At 44.3% G+C, this 16,285-nt stretch overlaps 1 protein-coding gene across 1 annotated transcript in view; it reads left to right on the forward strand.

Annotated features, from left to right (window-relative positions):
• ppargc1b (peroxisome proliferator-activated receptor gamma, coactivator 1 beta) overlaps positions 1-14,710 on the forward strand; it is an 86,477-nt gene extending 71,767 nt beyond the window's left edge. The window contains exons 5-12 of the mRNA XM_076739507.1: positions 574-1,639; positions 2,190-2,235; positions 3,974-4,038; positions 4,403-5,075; positions 6,128-6,185; positions 6,574-6,692; positions 7,867-7,994; positions 8,551-14,710. Of these exons, the coding sequence (XP_076595622.1) occupies positions 574-1,639; positions 2,190-2,235; positions 3,974-4,038; positions 4,403-5,075; positions 6,128-6,185; positions 6,574-6,692; positions 7,867-7,994; positions 8,551-8,642 (2,247 nt within the window). The 3' untranslated portion in view covers positions 8,643-14,710. The remainder of the gene's footprint in view (positions 1-573; positions 1,640-2,189; positions 2,236-3,973; positions 4,039-4,402; positions 5,076-6,127; positions 6,186-6,573; positions 6,693-7,866; positions 7,995-8,550) is intronic.
• The last annotated feature ends 1,575 nt before the right edge of the window (positions 14,711-16,285 follow it).

Genomic DNA, 16,285 nt, shown 5'->3' on the forward strand with positions numbered 1-16,285 from the left:
TATTTCAGTTTACATTAAAAATGAACTGATTAGGGAGCAATTTCTTTTTCAAAGTGACTTTCAAATCAGTCAGTTGCCTTTATGAAGTCAATAATTACCTTTTCAAATAACTTTTGAGGGAACAGAAAAACAGTTTAAGCCAAAATATTTTTCGGTGGAAATGGTTAAAAAAAACACAAATGAGCCTTACATACCGATGTTTTTTTCTATCAACCTCAGGAGCTCGAAAACCCTCAAAGTTTACCAGACAGGTGATGTGATGTCTGTGATCTAATCCGCAGTTCAGAGACAAGCTTAACGAGATCTGGGTCGCAGGTCTAGATTCATTCAGACCTTTTCATTTATCCATTTATCTGTTCATTCGTTCACTTCAGCGGCTCTTTATTGTCATAACAGCATCGGAGGTTGTTTACATCGTCGAACCAGGAAGCAGAAAAACTGATGCTGGAGAACATTTTTCTGATAAACTCCTTTCTGTTGATGACACACTTTGTTCTCTACGTAGCAAAAACATTAAGGCTCTGAACAGTCTGAGGATAAAGTCTCACACCGGTCTCCATGTTTGTGTCTCAGACTGACCTCCCTCAGGAGCGGAAGCCCCGAGCGGCGCGTCCGGCGGGCCGCCTGTGCACCGAGCTCCACCGCCACCTCACCACCGCCCAGGACTCGGAGGACGCCCCGGCCCCGGACACGGAGGAGGACGAGGAGGAAGAAGAGGATGAGGACAGTGAGTCGGAGGAGGATGAAGAGGAGGAAGGGGAGGAGGAAGAGGAGGAGTCCTCCAGCAGTGAGGTGGAGGGCATGGCGGTGGTGACTGCCGTTCCCGCTGAGCCGGCCAAGCCTCAGTTCAGCTCAGAGAAAGAAATGCACTCGGTGGTGGAGCTGATCACGTACATGCACACCTACTGCCTGCCCACACGCAAGCAGCAGGGCTGGGAGCGCAAAGACCGTGACCTCCAGAGGTCCCGCGCCAGACCTGAAGCCCCCCGCCTGGCCACCACAACCTCGCACAGCAGAGTTGTCTTGGTGGCGACTCCTGGGACTAGTGGGGGCTTGACTGGGGCGGGCAGCAGCGCCCCGAGGAGGCTTCCCTTTGCACGGCGAAGGGAGATAAAGACCAACTCCCTTCTCCGCGAGCTCCTGCAGCAGAGCAGCTCTTTTGACGTGAGCAAGCCTTACAGACTGCACAGCCCTCCCTACACCCACTCCCACAGCCCCAACAGAGGAGGAGTATCTCCGCCCTCTGCCCCGGCTAAATCAGCCCCTGCCCACTCCCCCAGCTCCGCCGCCCCTAAAGTGGAGCTTCGTAAAGACTCTTCCTCCCCTGAGAGGGGAAAGTGCTCCTCTGAGGTCCCTCAAAACCTAGAGGGGACAGCAGAGGACGGCGGCTCCTTCTCAGTACGGCGCTCCAGACGTCTGGCCTCCTTCCCAAGCCGCTTCGCCAAGAGGCTGCGGCCTGGACGGGCGAGGGAAGGAGAAGGGAAGGACAAGGAAGAGAGGGAGGAGGGAGGAGCGGGAGTCAAACTCCTGCCAACCCAAGCAGGAGGTGGAACCACAACGGAGACGCAGCCAGAGCAGCTAACGTCGGGTGACGGCAGCGCTGGTACGAAAGAGCCGACCAAACCCTGCTGCCACAGCGGTGAGACGGATGGAAAAGACGCAGACTGCATTCATACTTCAGGCTTTTACTCCCAATTTATAGCTGCTAATATCAGATTTCATTCGGATGATGATCGATATCTCATGTAAACTATTTAAGTTTGGTTCATTGTTTGGCAGTCTCACCATTTTTGTCTCGACGTCCTCTGTGCTAACACTGGCTCAGCAAGCTGCTGTAGCACCGAAATTATGACAAATGTGACAGTGTGAACAGGATTTACTGGACGTCCTCAGAGACGTGAGCATTGTAACACAAGTCACATGTGCTGCAGCTCTTGTGTCTCACCAGTAAAGATTTAAAACATAACCCATAAGATCCAGAACAAGATATGTGAAAGCTGATCACACTGATTATTAAGATCTGAGTCACATAAAAGGTGAGAAAATACCAGTTCAGACACTCAGTTGCAGTGTGAATGCAGCCTAAGATACAAACACAACACGCTGTCTTATGAGGGGACAATCACAGACACGTCCTCTGAGCGTGCACGTGGTGCGTGGTTGTAACCGGCTCTCTGTTCTGATTGCAGAAAAGCGAGCCTGCCTCTGTCTGCCTCTCAACCCCAAGTCCACAGGGTGAGTATCTCTGTAGAAAAGTACCTGCTGTGTTTCATCATACAGTAGTAGCTTGATAAAAGTACTCCATTTGTCATGCAGTATCTATCCTGCAGTAGCAGAGTACTTAACGTTAAGCCTTGCAGAAGCATCAGTTTATGAATGTCTTTTCAGTCCGGCCCTCCTGCTGCTCTCTCCGTCGTGCATAATGCTACATAGTACAATTTGAAATCATTTCTTTTTCCAAGATTATAGTTTAGGACTACATGTGCATGATATCTGACTTTGTGAGTATGACTGAATAATCCAAAAAGACGATTAAACATGCATTAATAGGTGTTAGTTATCAATGTCAGTGACATCACACTGCGAGCTGCACCTGTCAAACTTAGCAGAAGTTAGCCTCATGACGATCTGAGTCGCAGTCCATGTATGTACTTAAATGTGTTTCAGCAGAACTTGGCTGAGCTCTGCTTCCAGATAGTTTTCCTCCTTAGAGTCTGATGTAAATTCCTGCTGAAGAAATGCATTGAACATCTTGGGAATGGTTTATTTATGAGTACTGAGTTAGAGACCGATTCCATTAAGGAGCAGAGGATTGTTTCAGCTACACTAATCCAATGCCTGTAAACATGCAAATTACTGCATTAATCACCTTTGCTGTCATTTTTACAATTCAGCACTAATTGATGTGATCCTATTTGGGTATTTGTATCATTGTCTAAATAATACAATCTAATGCTTTGCAATTTGGCAGTAGTTCACAATTCATAAATTTTCACTTCAAGTATTAAGTGTTCGGCCTGAGGATTTGTTGTTTGCAGGGTAGAAAAGCCTCTGAAACGAAGATAAGAGCAACACATAACACAGTACTAATGGACATTTCTACAGAAGGTTGACAGCATTATCTAGACCAGACCAGATCCTGGATGTGACACCCAAGAGGGAGTAAGAATACGGACAGAAAGATAAAACCTGGATCCATTTTTAATGCATATCAGTGAGCACGGTTTGCACTCATGTCATGTAGTCTCATAACACTGTATAATACCCTGAACAAGATAAACCAGGCCCAAATTCTGCGATGTTATTCCAAGATCCCTAATGAATCGGGACCCCTGGCTGGCTTACTCAGATTTTAATCTGTGCCAGACAGAGTGCCCTCGCTGCTCTTACTTTTCCAAATTAACCTCCCCTCCCATTCAGCCTCAGACCCTGGATCGTCTCCAGCTACAACCAGTCACAAAGCTGAATGTTTTTCCAGTACAAACCCCTGGCGTCCGTCCATCTTCTAAATGAATATGTCTTCTGAAGCGCTCACCAAAAAAAAAAAACAGAAAGATGTATTTTTGTTTTATTTTACTCTCCTGTTCTCTGTGGAGGGTAAGTAATATCCCGCCTGAAGCCAATCCACTCGGCACCGCTCCTGCCTTTCATGGCGACTGGAGGAACAGAAACAGACAGCCAGGAATAGAAAGCAGAAGAAGAATAGGGGAGAGGACAGCGGCGTGCGTATGGTTGTTGTGATAAGAAACAAGGAGCGCCGAGAAATGCCAGTACCATTTACAGGGAGAAGTATAATTCAAATACAGCAGAATCAGCTGGAAGCTGTTTTTACTTCAGGACTTTACGGAGGTTTTACTGAGAGCCCTCTGAAGCCGTTAATGGTTTCCTGTTGGCTTGAATATGAAAAACACTACAGATCCCAAACATGATGCAGCAGTCTTTAATTTCTGTCCTTTGGTCTCTGTTGTCCCAGAGAGTCCCAGTACAGCACCAAGCCTTTCGAGCAGACGCTCAGCGTGGATCTGTGCGGAACGGCAGGTAAACACATCTCATGTTTACTCACCTGTTTGTTTAGATATACATCGATGTCAGCGGCTCTAAAGATACAGTGATAAGGGACAGGGAGAGCGGGATCGTATTGTTATGTTGTTTGGGATGAGAAGGAACAGGAAACTGTGCGTCAGCAGCTGCAGATGCTAAAAGTATCTTAAAGGACTAATTGGACATTTTGGGACATGAGCTCGTTCTCACTGAGAGTTAGATGACAGCATCGATACTGATGAAGTATGAAGCAAAGACAGACCTGTAAAAATATCATGTATTGGAGAGATGGGGTTATTAGCTGGGCTATATCGTGGCAGGGCGCAGTTTGTCTCATAGGTATCTCTTCCTCCCCCCTCAGGTCTCACCCCTCCCACCACCCCACCTCACAAACCAGTGGAGGATGAACTCTTCAAACCGGCAGAGGGAGCAAAGGGCGGTGAAGTCGCTGGCGGTGGCAGCAGCGGCGATGGTGGGGGAGGTGGCGGCGAGTCTGTTCACCCAGCTTCGAACACCAGCGCTGCCACGAAGGGCTCCTCCTGGCTGAGCCGCGGCCACCACCAGCGGAAGCTTCCGGAGCAGACGGAGCTGTATGCCCAGCTGCGGCGCATGGGCCAGGCCGGTGACACTGACACCCACCGCACGTTTGGCGACCACGACTACTGTGCGCTGAGCCTCGGGGAGAGCCGCAAGCGTAGCGCCGCCATGCTCGGTGCCATGTTGCAGGCGCAAGGAGGGAGCGATGGAGCCGGCGCCGTCACACCCAAAGCAACCGACGATCAGGTTTTGGACGGAAAGGGGAAGGAGAGCGCGGAACGGCCGCTGGAGTCGGAAGTCGCAGAACCGCTTGAGAGGCAGACGACGATGGTGGTGATATCGTCATCGTCATCATCATCGCCACCGTCAGACTGCCAGTCGGAGGCTGCCACGCCACCAGCTTCAGAGGAAGAGGCGGAGCGCTCGTCTGCGTCTCGCTCGCCCTCGCCCATCCTCCACCTGTGTCCCGACTCCCCCGCCAGCAAGACAGACTCCAGGTGAGACAGAGAGACAATGAGTGCGACAGGAGGCGGAGGAGAGGTGTGAAGATGTGGGTCAGATTAGATTAACGGTGAAATGCAGAGTTCAGGTGGAGTCAGAGCAAAGATAGAAAGTGGCAGAGGACGGAGACGGTAAGAGACGAGCACAGTATGAACCTCTGAGGACGTCAAACAAAGAGCAAGTCTGCGTTACTGAAGGCAGGTTTAGACATTCATACACCCAACAATGACTCCTCTTTGGTGTAGTTTTCTCAGCGTGTTGTAACACATACGGCAAACCAGCAGCTTCACAGGCACAGTGATTGAATGAAGGATTATTATAGTGCGAGAAGCCTCTGGTTTAGCAGTATGGCAGCCATGTGGTGCACAGAATATCATCACCCAACCCCAGAGACAAGGATGACATCAGGCTGCGGCTGAACTCCAACTCTGCATGCAGACATCTGTGGTTGAAATTCAGAGCAAATCAAGTCAAAAGGTGTTTGCTGACTGATAAAAGAACTGTGTCTGATTTGCACTGCAGCAATTTGACCAACTGCTCGCCTCGTTGTGCCGGTTAAACAGTGTTACTTGAGATTTGCTGTGTGCACAGGGTGATGCACTGGAATGTGAAGAGCATGTATTTATTCATTAAGAGCGCTCTGATCTGTAGCATGTAAACAGAAATGTGCTATGAATAGAATCCTTCTACAAACAACTCCTGCAAACATTTTAAGATCGGAGACTACTGTCGAGCTCTGAATAAGGTCAGCGCTCGTTTCCATCCTTGTTACAGTTTGACTCGACTGTCTCACACAGAATAAGGTCAGTGGTCGTATTTTTGTACGTGGAAGACAGCGACAGAGAAAACGGGTGAGAACGTGAGAGAAACAGACGATAATGAATGGAGCGATGGCGTACTGCAGTCAGTGGGAGAAAGTCTTCTTTTGCCGCAGTTCACCTGTTTCCTCATGTCTGACATTTCAGTTTCACCTTGTGTCCGTCCTTATCTCACACACTGTCCTCTCTCTCTCTCTCTTTTTCCCCTTTTCTTCCTCGTCCTCTTGTAGTGAGAACTCGGAGATCTGTCCCGACGACAAGCAGAGGAACAAAGCCAAGTCTGACGAGGTACAGAGAACATTCAGCCCTGCAGCCTTCTGCATACTGTCGAATTAAAGACACTCCAAAAGCAAACTCCACCTGAGCTCACCGGTGTCCCAGACTACAAAATACACCTCTAAAGCAAATTCTTTATGCCACAGAACATCCAAAGACGTTTTTGGTACATGAATGTGGGCGTGTAAACACACATACACATACTGACAGCGTGTAGATGCAGACGCATGCAGCAGCTGTGAGCCCCGAATGATTGACAGCATGTAAATGAACAGCAGGTTTGAAGTGTTGAGCCTCAGGATGCCGCCCTGCACTCAGCCTTCCTGCTTCAGTTCCCACCTCTATCTGTATTCTGTAGTGTCCTTTGTCCTGACTGTTGCCATGGTTTCCTTGTTGCCAGGACAACTGCCAGGTGTTTTACATCCACAACCTGCCAACCAGCGTGACCCAGAACATGCTGAGGAAACGCTTCCAGGTTTTCGGCAAAGCAGAGGACTGCAAAGTCATCATCTGCAACGAGTGAGTGTCCTGATCTGTCTTCCTCCAACTTTTTTTAAGGATACAGTGAAGCTGTTTTTTGTGCTCTGAGATGCTGCTTGTTACATAGTAGATTGAGACGTTAGTGCTTGAAAAGTTACTTGTCTTGGTAGGTGAAATGAAAGTAGCAGAAATGCCTGAATGCCTGTCTGAATTCCCCTGAAGTAATCTGGCAACCTTGTGTTAAGACGTAACAACAAAAGATAACGAGAAAATGAGAAGGGGAGTATGTGTTGATGGATTAATCCAACTCCCTTTTTTTTTGGGGGGGGGGGGGGGGGGGGCTTTTAAAGTCTTCTATAGTATCTAACCTAGTGATATTAATGCGAACTAAAATTGTAATGACTGCTGCAGCTGTTTGAGCATCTGGTGCTTTGTTCCAATGTTGAGTCATTTTATGCAACTGTTTTCTGTTCGATGGGAAACTTCAACCTTACACAGTATACAGATGACCGCTGAGTGCCAACCAATCAGACTCCTAGCATTAGCAACCGTCCCGGGTTCAAACATTGTCTCGTGTTTGTGAAGGTTACTCCAGGTGCTCTGATTCCATACGGCATATTAGATTCAATGACTGCTCTGACCACTGCTCTTGGGGGACTGCCCACTGTTCGGTCAACCAGTAGTCCTAAAAATGTCCAAAAAAATCTGCCCGATGTCTTCACAACGCAGGGAATGAGAATAATGGGCTCACAAACAAAGATCTGACCTCAGAGCTGGAGTTTGTCCCTGGGCTTTGCACTGTCGCTGGTCACTGCTCCCACAGTTAGACTGGGTCGGTAACACTGGAGACGTTTCCACATGGGGATTAATTAAAGTGACTTAAAAAAGTGGAACACAGTGAGTTTGCCCCCTTTTTGTTGCAGACAAACCCAAAGTGTCACTTCACTTATTTTGGACATTTGTTCTGTTAAAAGTCAGAGCTGAACATATAGTCCGGGGACAGATCAGATCAGTAACAGAGAAGATGAGGTTACGTCTCCCCTGCAGTTTATCTGTATTGGACCATTTGAGTCCATGAGCACATTGAATGATATGATGCATATGATTGAGTGAACATTCTCCATCTCTCATGATGCCAGTGTGCACTTTCATCTCCTCAAAGGCAAACTGTCATTATCTTAATGCATGTCTGTCTCGACCTGTCTGGGTGCAGGGAGCGCTGTGGGGTGATAAAGATCCGCCAACCAGGGGTTCAGAGACACTGGAGAGAACGGGAGACTGTTTTCCAGAATGGACCTGCAGGCCTACGGAGGCTAACAAGGAAACGCTACATAGACCTCGGTAATAAACACACACAATGACAAAGTTCTAAATGGCTCAAATAGTAAACCAGCATGACCTGCACCAAAGTGCACCAGACAACTTTGATCACCCTTAGTGGCAACAAAAGATCCTTTGTAAGTCTGTGTTTGAAACTCGTGTAAGACCCCCGATTAATGTGCCCAAAGGCCTTCACAAGATCATAAAATACTGTGAAAAAAAAGCACTTCTGGGTGACAAAGTGGGCACACAGCCTTTCATTAGCCACAGTCTCACCAAAGAGTGGCACAGTGGAAACAATTTGGCAACCTCATATCTGATAGAGCTGGAAGCTTGCTGATGTAGTGACTGTTGGATGGTTTGGTCCAAAAAAGTTGGACAAATTGGTACGTCAGAATTCACCAAAGCTTAACTGTATGCACTACGCAAGTTTACTGCACCTCCTCACTGTGTTTACGAAGCACACCGTCCATCTGGAATTATCTTTCAAAGTAAATCATACTGCAGAAAGATTGAGAGGAAATGTTCAACAAAGACTTGGAATTTCTTGTACTTGAAAACTTTTTTCTTTGTGTAGATGACGCAGGTCCGGGCCCCGTCAAGAGCAAGTACGATGCACTGGACTTTGACACTCTGCTGAAGGAGGCCCAGAAGTCCCTGCACCGCTGACAGCACAGTGCCCCTGACTGGCCAGCCTTAGTAAACTGCAGCAGCTCCCCTCCGACTTCACGGCTCTGCCCTCAGACAGGCCTCTCAGTACCTCCATGCAAGGCAACCTCGCAAAATGTTTACATTTTTACCATTGGAATAAAGTAACGATAAGGACCTTGTTTTTTTAAGTTTCTTTCACCGGAGGATACTGCTTAAAAACGAGGAAGCCACTGGGATTCAGAGGAGCTAACAGACAATGGAGGAAATAGGACTTTTAACAGCAATGGTACAACAACTACAAACGATAACGAAACAGTTCTCTGCTGAACAACAATAACAAAGCTGTCTGTGTTGGTGACATCATCGCCCCGCTTGGAAGACGGGCATGAGAGACCTCTGTAGCAAATCCTTGCTATTCCTGCGTTGCGTTGGTCGTCGTGGTGTGTGTTTCTGCGTGTGCGTGTTCTTTGTTCTGTTTGTTTTGTAAAAAAAAAAGAAAAAAACATCCCTCTTTCCGGTCACGGGTGGCGAACCTGCGAGCTACGTTCGCCATGAAGTTGTGTGGTTGTATAACCAGAAAAAAACAAAAAGAAAACAAAAAAAACCCTGGTTTGTTTTAGCGAAAAACTGTGGATGTTCTAAATTTTAAAATCTATTGTGTGTGCGTTATGGACAAAGAATATATAAAAACATTTAACGTAATCATTTGATGACTGATAAAGTTTACAAATCTAAAATGAAGAAGAAAAAAATCATGTTTTTTTCTTTTTTGTAATTGTAGTGCTTCCTTGATTTTGATCTATGCACTGTAAGGAGGTAAATGTCTCCGCTGTCCTCCACTTTCCCCCTTTTGACTCTAATCTCTAACTCTGCCATGCTGAATATTTTGGCTTCTGCTACTGGCTGCTGCAGGCTCTGTTTGGTAGGTGTTTTATACATTAAGACCCTGACTTGGTTCTCGGAAAAAATTCACCTCAAAATAGTTTCCAACTCACGTGAACATTTATTAGAAAAGCACTTAAGTGTTGAACATGTGAAGCTTAAATAAGATCCCAACTGAGTTCCACTTTGTCAAAATTCCGTTTGCACAACTATGATGAGTCACAAAGAAGTTTCAGATGTGACCAGATTTTAAAAATGATATTTACTGTTTAGGTTAAACATCCCAGAAATATATTTCTATGACATCTAAATGTAGAGGCTGTTGCTGTTGGACACTTCGTAAAGTTCTTTGGCGCTCACGTGGATTCAGCCTGTCAGTCGAAATACGGAAAATAGACTAGTGTCAAATTTAGTCACTGTGATTCAGAACCGTAGTTTAAACTTATCCATTAAGAAAATGGATCGTCATCGGTTGTTTCCAGGTAAACTTTTTCCACATCTAGACGGGTCTTGATGTATCTTTGATAGGGTCCCACTGAACATGTGTCCAACAAAGGCTGCGGCCTAACGACACCCCCCGAATGCCACAGCCAATGCAACAGTTACTGTTTACATTTGGACTGCAGCAAGCAGGACTGAAATGGGGAAAAAGTCGGTAGCCATTGGCGCTTTCAGCAATGATCTCAGCATTCATCACATCTGCACCTCGTCCAAACCATCCCGGTCCAATCTTCTTTCACATAAAGTCCATCAGTCATTACAGTGCAAAGTACCCAATGAAATGTTCAACTCTGGATTGTCCAGGACTCCTTTTTCCTGGTGACAATAGTTCTTGACGTTGGGTTAGCTTGACGTTGGGTGTCAAAGTACAAAGGAGAATAAGACCAATTTGCCTCCCGTAATTCACCTATGGAATATTGCCATTGCTAGGAGTAGATGAATCTGCCGATTCAAAGGAATGTATTCAAGAATCTGAATGTAATCGTCATGTTCCCCATTTCTGCTCGCCCAAAGATTGTGGAGCTTTTTGGTGCTTTTAAAAGGGTAGAGTTGCTTCGTCATCCGTTTGACTGATCGTGGCTTGAAATGCAGTCCAGGTAGCGCCTAATTTACATTCCTGACACAGCCAGTAGCACCCGCCGTGAAAAGGGAGAGAGCCTCCGAGCCTGCCAATCCGGTGGCACCACACCGCCACCTTCAACACAGCCAGGGAAGGAGCGAGGGGTGGGCTTGAAAGTAACGAAAAGTTTCGGTCGAGAATCCGATTTCTCGTCTGGGAGGTACTGTATCAGCTGAGCATCTCTACCTCACATCCATCCCGTTGTTTTTTGTCAGAAATGTTTTCTGTGTGAGGGTTTCCCCAGCTGATGGGTGGTTATGGGTAGTTTGGGGGTTTAAGTTTGATTTTTTATACTCTGACTCCTTCTACCACGAAGCCCCTGTGAGGGGACTAATCTCTCTTTCTCTAACTATTTCCTTCGCTTGCCTCATAACGGTTTTTAGCGTGTCCGTTTCTTGGAGTCTCGACCTTGTGTCCTTGTGTAACTGAGTGTTTTGTCTTTGTCTCGTGTTTGAGTCGGACACTGCTGATGCTTGCAGGTTGGTTAGGAGGGGTCGAACGGTGGCTTGGTGGTTGGTTGGTCCTCGAGTGCAACCGGAGGGGAAGCTTCCCAAGCTTCTCCTCCCGCCCTCATTTCCTTGTTTTCTTCAGGGACACGCCACGCCTACTGATTTGCCTGTTCCTCCTCTCCTTTCCCAGGAAACTCAATTAAACGCAGCCCGACTTTCTCTAACTTTAACTATCGCTTTCTGTCTCTCGGTGGGTTCAAGGCCTTGTTTCCAGGTCTTCCCCAAATCCTGGTAAACTCCGCGCTTTTTAACAGATAATCCCTCTTTCCCCATCCTCTTCCTTGTCCTTTCTCTATCTAATCAACTCCTTGGTAACACACACAAAAAATTGAATGTTTACATCACTCGATTCTCCTTTGACTTTATTAGGAACGCACACTAAGTACAAAGGCGCCTTATTCAGTGTTAAAAAATAACATCAAGTGACGTGGCCTCGAGGGATACACCTTCTCCAGGCTCACTGATGTCCAAAACTAACAAAAACAATTTAGTGCTATACATACTGATTGAGAAACAAGGTGTCGACTTAAAAAAAAAAAAAAGAAAAGAAAAAAAATTAGAAATTTTAACAAAACCAATCGCAAACTGAATGAGTATTTGTGCTTAGTATGTATACTACTAAAAAGTGAGAGAATGTGCTGGTTTACATATTAAAAAAAGAAAATATATTATATGAATATAAAATGTGTATATAGCACTATGCCTCGTTGTAAACATAAAATGTATTGTGTGTTTTTTTAAAGGTGGCGGGTCACAGTTGATTGCTAATCAGACAGGAGACGGTCAGGTGGGTTTTGTTCTAATGAGTTCATGTTTGTTCAGTACAGGGAGGAAATTAAGGGAAGAAATTAAGTTGAAATGACTTCACGCAAAGTCCAACACTGTTGTAAAACAAAGACAAAAAAGATATAAGTATCCCTTTAGACTATCACACTAGAAGGTTCTGTTTCTTTGCTGTTTATGAAATGACGAAATATTTTTTCATGTTTTCTTTTCCGGTTTCTTAAAAAGCAATTTGAAATGCAATACGTAATAATCTTATCTTTAAGACAGCCTTTCCGAAAAACTGAGGTAATAATGTATAGTGGGCGGTTGGATGTTGACAACACGGGCAATGTTGGAGCTGCGGATTCATTAGGCTACTGTACTGTCTGTGGACTGCTGTTAACACAAAAAAAGCATCATGAAAACGAACTACAGGAAGAATGTGGTCAGTTGTGTCGTGAACACATAACACGTATACAGAACAAATTGTACTAATATACTCTTGCACAAATAACGTCCCAAGTAGTGAAATCTCTTCACAATATTTTCTTCTCATTGAAAGGAAGCTATTGTAACTATGTTATTACCACATTTTGATGGTGCACAGGTTTGTTCAAATCTGAGTTGCATTGAACACTTACTTGTATTACAGGAACAGCTAATAACTACTCATAAACTGATGACTCTGGTAACGTGGGAGGGAGGAATGGAAGAAAAATAAGGTCGTCAGTTCAAGTTTCAGACTCGTTGATACAGATGAGGTCGACACTGGAGGAATCCCACTTAGATTAAACCAGTTACAGTCTGTCACAGAATGGTTTAATGGTCCTACAAGCCCAGAGGTGTTAGCGTTGTGTTTGCGAGGTAACGCAGCACTAAAGTCGGAGAGATGCAACAGAAGGCTTGAAGGCAGACCGACTGGACAAATTTGTGACTGCTGCACGTACAGTACGAAAAAGAAGACGTATGTTTCTTCACTGCCTGAAGGCGACATGACAGCAAGTCGTTTTACGCTGAAATAGTGCAATAGAAAGGGAAGGGTGGAGGTCAAGGGTGTGAACGGGAGAGCTTTGACTGTAAACCTGCGTGGAAAGTTTTCCAATGTTGTTTTTGTGACTGGTGACCAAAATGTTTCCTCGAAAGGCTTCTAGTGAGCGGATCTGAACGGTTTTCCTTTTCACGGAGGAAAACTGTGTGATCCGAAATTCAGACTTCCACGTATTCGCTGCAGCCTGTGGTGGGATTTCTCCAGCGTCTGCCGCTGTGCCTGTGAGGGTACCTCCATTGTTGTAGAGGTGTATGACATCGAAACAACCCCATTTTTCATCATGGCAAGCCTTAAAAATCAATCGGGGGCGGGGGGTGGGGAACGAAGCTACCACTAGCTTTTATTATTACTTTCTCAACTCCTTTCCAATCCAATGTGGTTTATTATTAAATAATTACTGACGTAATTAAAACTTTTTTCAATAGCCATATTATAAAAAGGTATATACATATATATGAATATATATTTGTGTGTTTGTGTAGATATCTAGATAATTATATACTTTCTTATAGAAAACTTTGATGTTGACCATTCTCCTCAGTGTTTTGAGAACACGTTGACACATTTCAACATAATAATACCGCTGTCCGCTTGGTCTAGGTCCTAGGTCGATGGACAACGAATCCAAATAAAAAAAAAGTTTAAAAAAAAAAAAACGTTCCAAAGGGAATGACCCTTGTCAGAATGCAATACCTTTCTTTCCACTCTTCATTTAAAAAAATGGAAAATGGCAAGAAAACCACAAAACTTGATAGGCAAGTTGACCAAAAAATAAAACTTCAACAATAAAGAGCGTGGCTCGCGACGGCTCGAGAAAAATGTGACGTTTTTCAACGGCTGCGTCGGATTCAGTTTTATACATGTCATGTTTCCAACGCCATGGCCCACTAAGACACCTTTGTTTCTGTCACTTACGGTTTCTTCAGTTCACAAAACAATGCATCTGTCAGCTAGCTACAGCGTAAATGAAGCCCCTACCAGGACAGGAGTGCTTACAGCGGCCTGACTCTCGCTTCAGATTCCACTTCTGCTAAACGGTTGTGTCACATTTCAACATCAACAGTTGTACAATGCAAAGAAAATAATGGGTAATCTGTCAAACTTGATGGCAACAGTGATGTCAAATGGGCACTTAGTAGGGACTGCAAACTGTCAAAATCTGCTAAATGTGAGTGGGTGGTTTTTTGTTTTTTTTTTTGGGTGGAGGAAAATGTTTTGACACAAAGGGCATACATTGTTCTTGTTGTTTTTCATTACTATTGATTTTATTGTCGATTTACATCTAATGACTATCAAATTCACATAAATGATTTTTTGTTTCTTTTTTAACTTAGTTTTTGGTAAAACAAAAAAGGTAAATACTGCTAGTGAGATTTTATATTTTTACATATGTTGGTTTTATTTTGCGTTTCTTCTTCTTTTTTATTTATATGCCACTTAGTTTGGATGTCTTTAAATGGTGTTATTTTCTCTGTTTTGTGTGATTTCATATGTCTTGAGAATGTGGAGACAAAGGCATTTCAGTATTTTTGAATTGTTAAAATCTAGTTTCATAGAAGCGGAAGTATCTGATGTTATAAATTATATTTTAATTCATGTAAATAGTTTAAAACAGAAGACTATGGCTTCCTTTTAAACTGAATACATTTCTCTTCAGAGATTGTTTACATTATGAAACTGTAGAGATGTGCTCCTCATATACTGTATAAAGTACATATATTCATTGATTTGCCTCCAAAAAATAAAATCCTAATGAACAGCATTCTTTCTGTGCACGTGGTGATTTTTGAACGAGGAAGAAATACAACTGCTGACTGTATTTAGCGTGTTGAATTTCAAAATATCAAAAGAAATCGCCTCATCCTTCCCTACGGTGGAGTCAGTGTTTGGTTTGTCCTTTCTGGGCTACTGTAGAAACGCAGAGGAGCTGCTCCCTTAATAAATATAAAGATGATTCCTATTTTCAGGCGATCATGCACTAATGAAAACATAACTATGAATATTATTTTATTATTTCTGCCAATAGATCCTACAAAATCCTACAAACTGGTCCTTTAAGTATAGTAGTTGAGTAAATGTACTTAGTAACATTCCATCAGTAGTAATACTGCTTGTTTTGCTTGTTTATTTTGTACTAACCCTGTGTGAGGATTCTCACTCGTCCAGGTCACAGTTTATATGACTGACGTGTGACTGACACTGAACTTGCTTGATTCTCACCACAGTAACTTGTGACTCACACATACGTGACTCACTCTCACCTCTATTTTAATCTCCAAAATGCATCCGGTCTTCATGTTATACACCATGAAGCATCTGTGGGATTCTGTCATTATGTCCTTAGAACTGAATTTTGGTACTCCTAAAAAAAGTGACTGTCAGACTGATGAAACCTTCCTGGTGGGTTGTCACGTCCTTGGTGTGCTTGTACTCTGCATGATAAACTTTTGCTTTTGCACTTCAAAGGTTAATTATAAATGGAGTTTACTATTATAGAACTTTTTCATTTCCCTCTCAACTGTGAAATTGTTATGAAGACACACCTCCAGGAGGAAAACGTCTCCTTTAAAATGGGAAGTCTAATTTTTCACTCTAAATGCTGTCATGAGTTGGACTTAGCTGCCTAATTACTACTTCAACTGCTTCATACTGACATTTCACTCATGACTACTTCTGTCTTGGACATTATTACAGGTTTAAATATTAGTTTTTAAGGTAAGAAATCTTTCATGATTGGCCAAGTTATCATCAAAACTTCATAGACACACATCAGCGAAGACAGCACTGACAGGTTGGAGAGGTACTTTATAGAGTGTGCTTGTTCTATCGTGTCCACCCACCACACGCTGTTTTCTCTGCGATGGGTCAGTATGAGTGTCTCTGCGTTTAAAGCGCCTGCATTTGCTGTGTCATGGTTGTATAAGGTTGCTCTGTTGAATGATGTTAGCGCTTGTTGCTGTGATCAGTAACAAACAAATGTCAGTTTCTCTGAGCAGCTCTTCATCCTTCGACATATTATCACTCGCTGTGCCTGGATGAGTGTTTACATGTGTTTGTATGCACAGTGTTGTGCTTTCATGACACTCTGCATGTATTGTATGACTGCTGTGATCGGTCTGTGCGTGCAGAGCAGAGGTTCAGCTTCATGAAGCAGTACGCTCATGGACACTCCCCCTGGTTAAACAGCATCCTATTAACAGGCCGCCGGCAATTTTCCGCCTGGCTAAACTGTGATTCACATGTCAGTGACTGCACTGATGATGTCTGTGCGCAGACATCACTTCACCAGCACTGCTGTACTGATGCTCCCTGGTCTCCTGGCATTCCCACACCAACT

This window comes from Chaetodon auriga, chromosome 9 (genome assembly GCF_051107435.1).
Source record: "Chaetodon auriga isolate fChaAug3 chromosome 9, fChaAug3.hap1, whole genome shotgun sequence".
In the NCBI taxonomy this organism is placed as follows: domain Eukaryota; kingdom Metazoa; phylum Chordata; class Actinopteri; order Chaetodontiformes; family Chaetodontidae; genus Chaetodon; species Chaetodon auriga.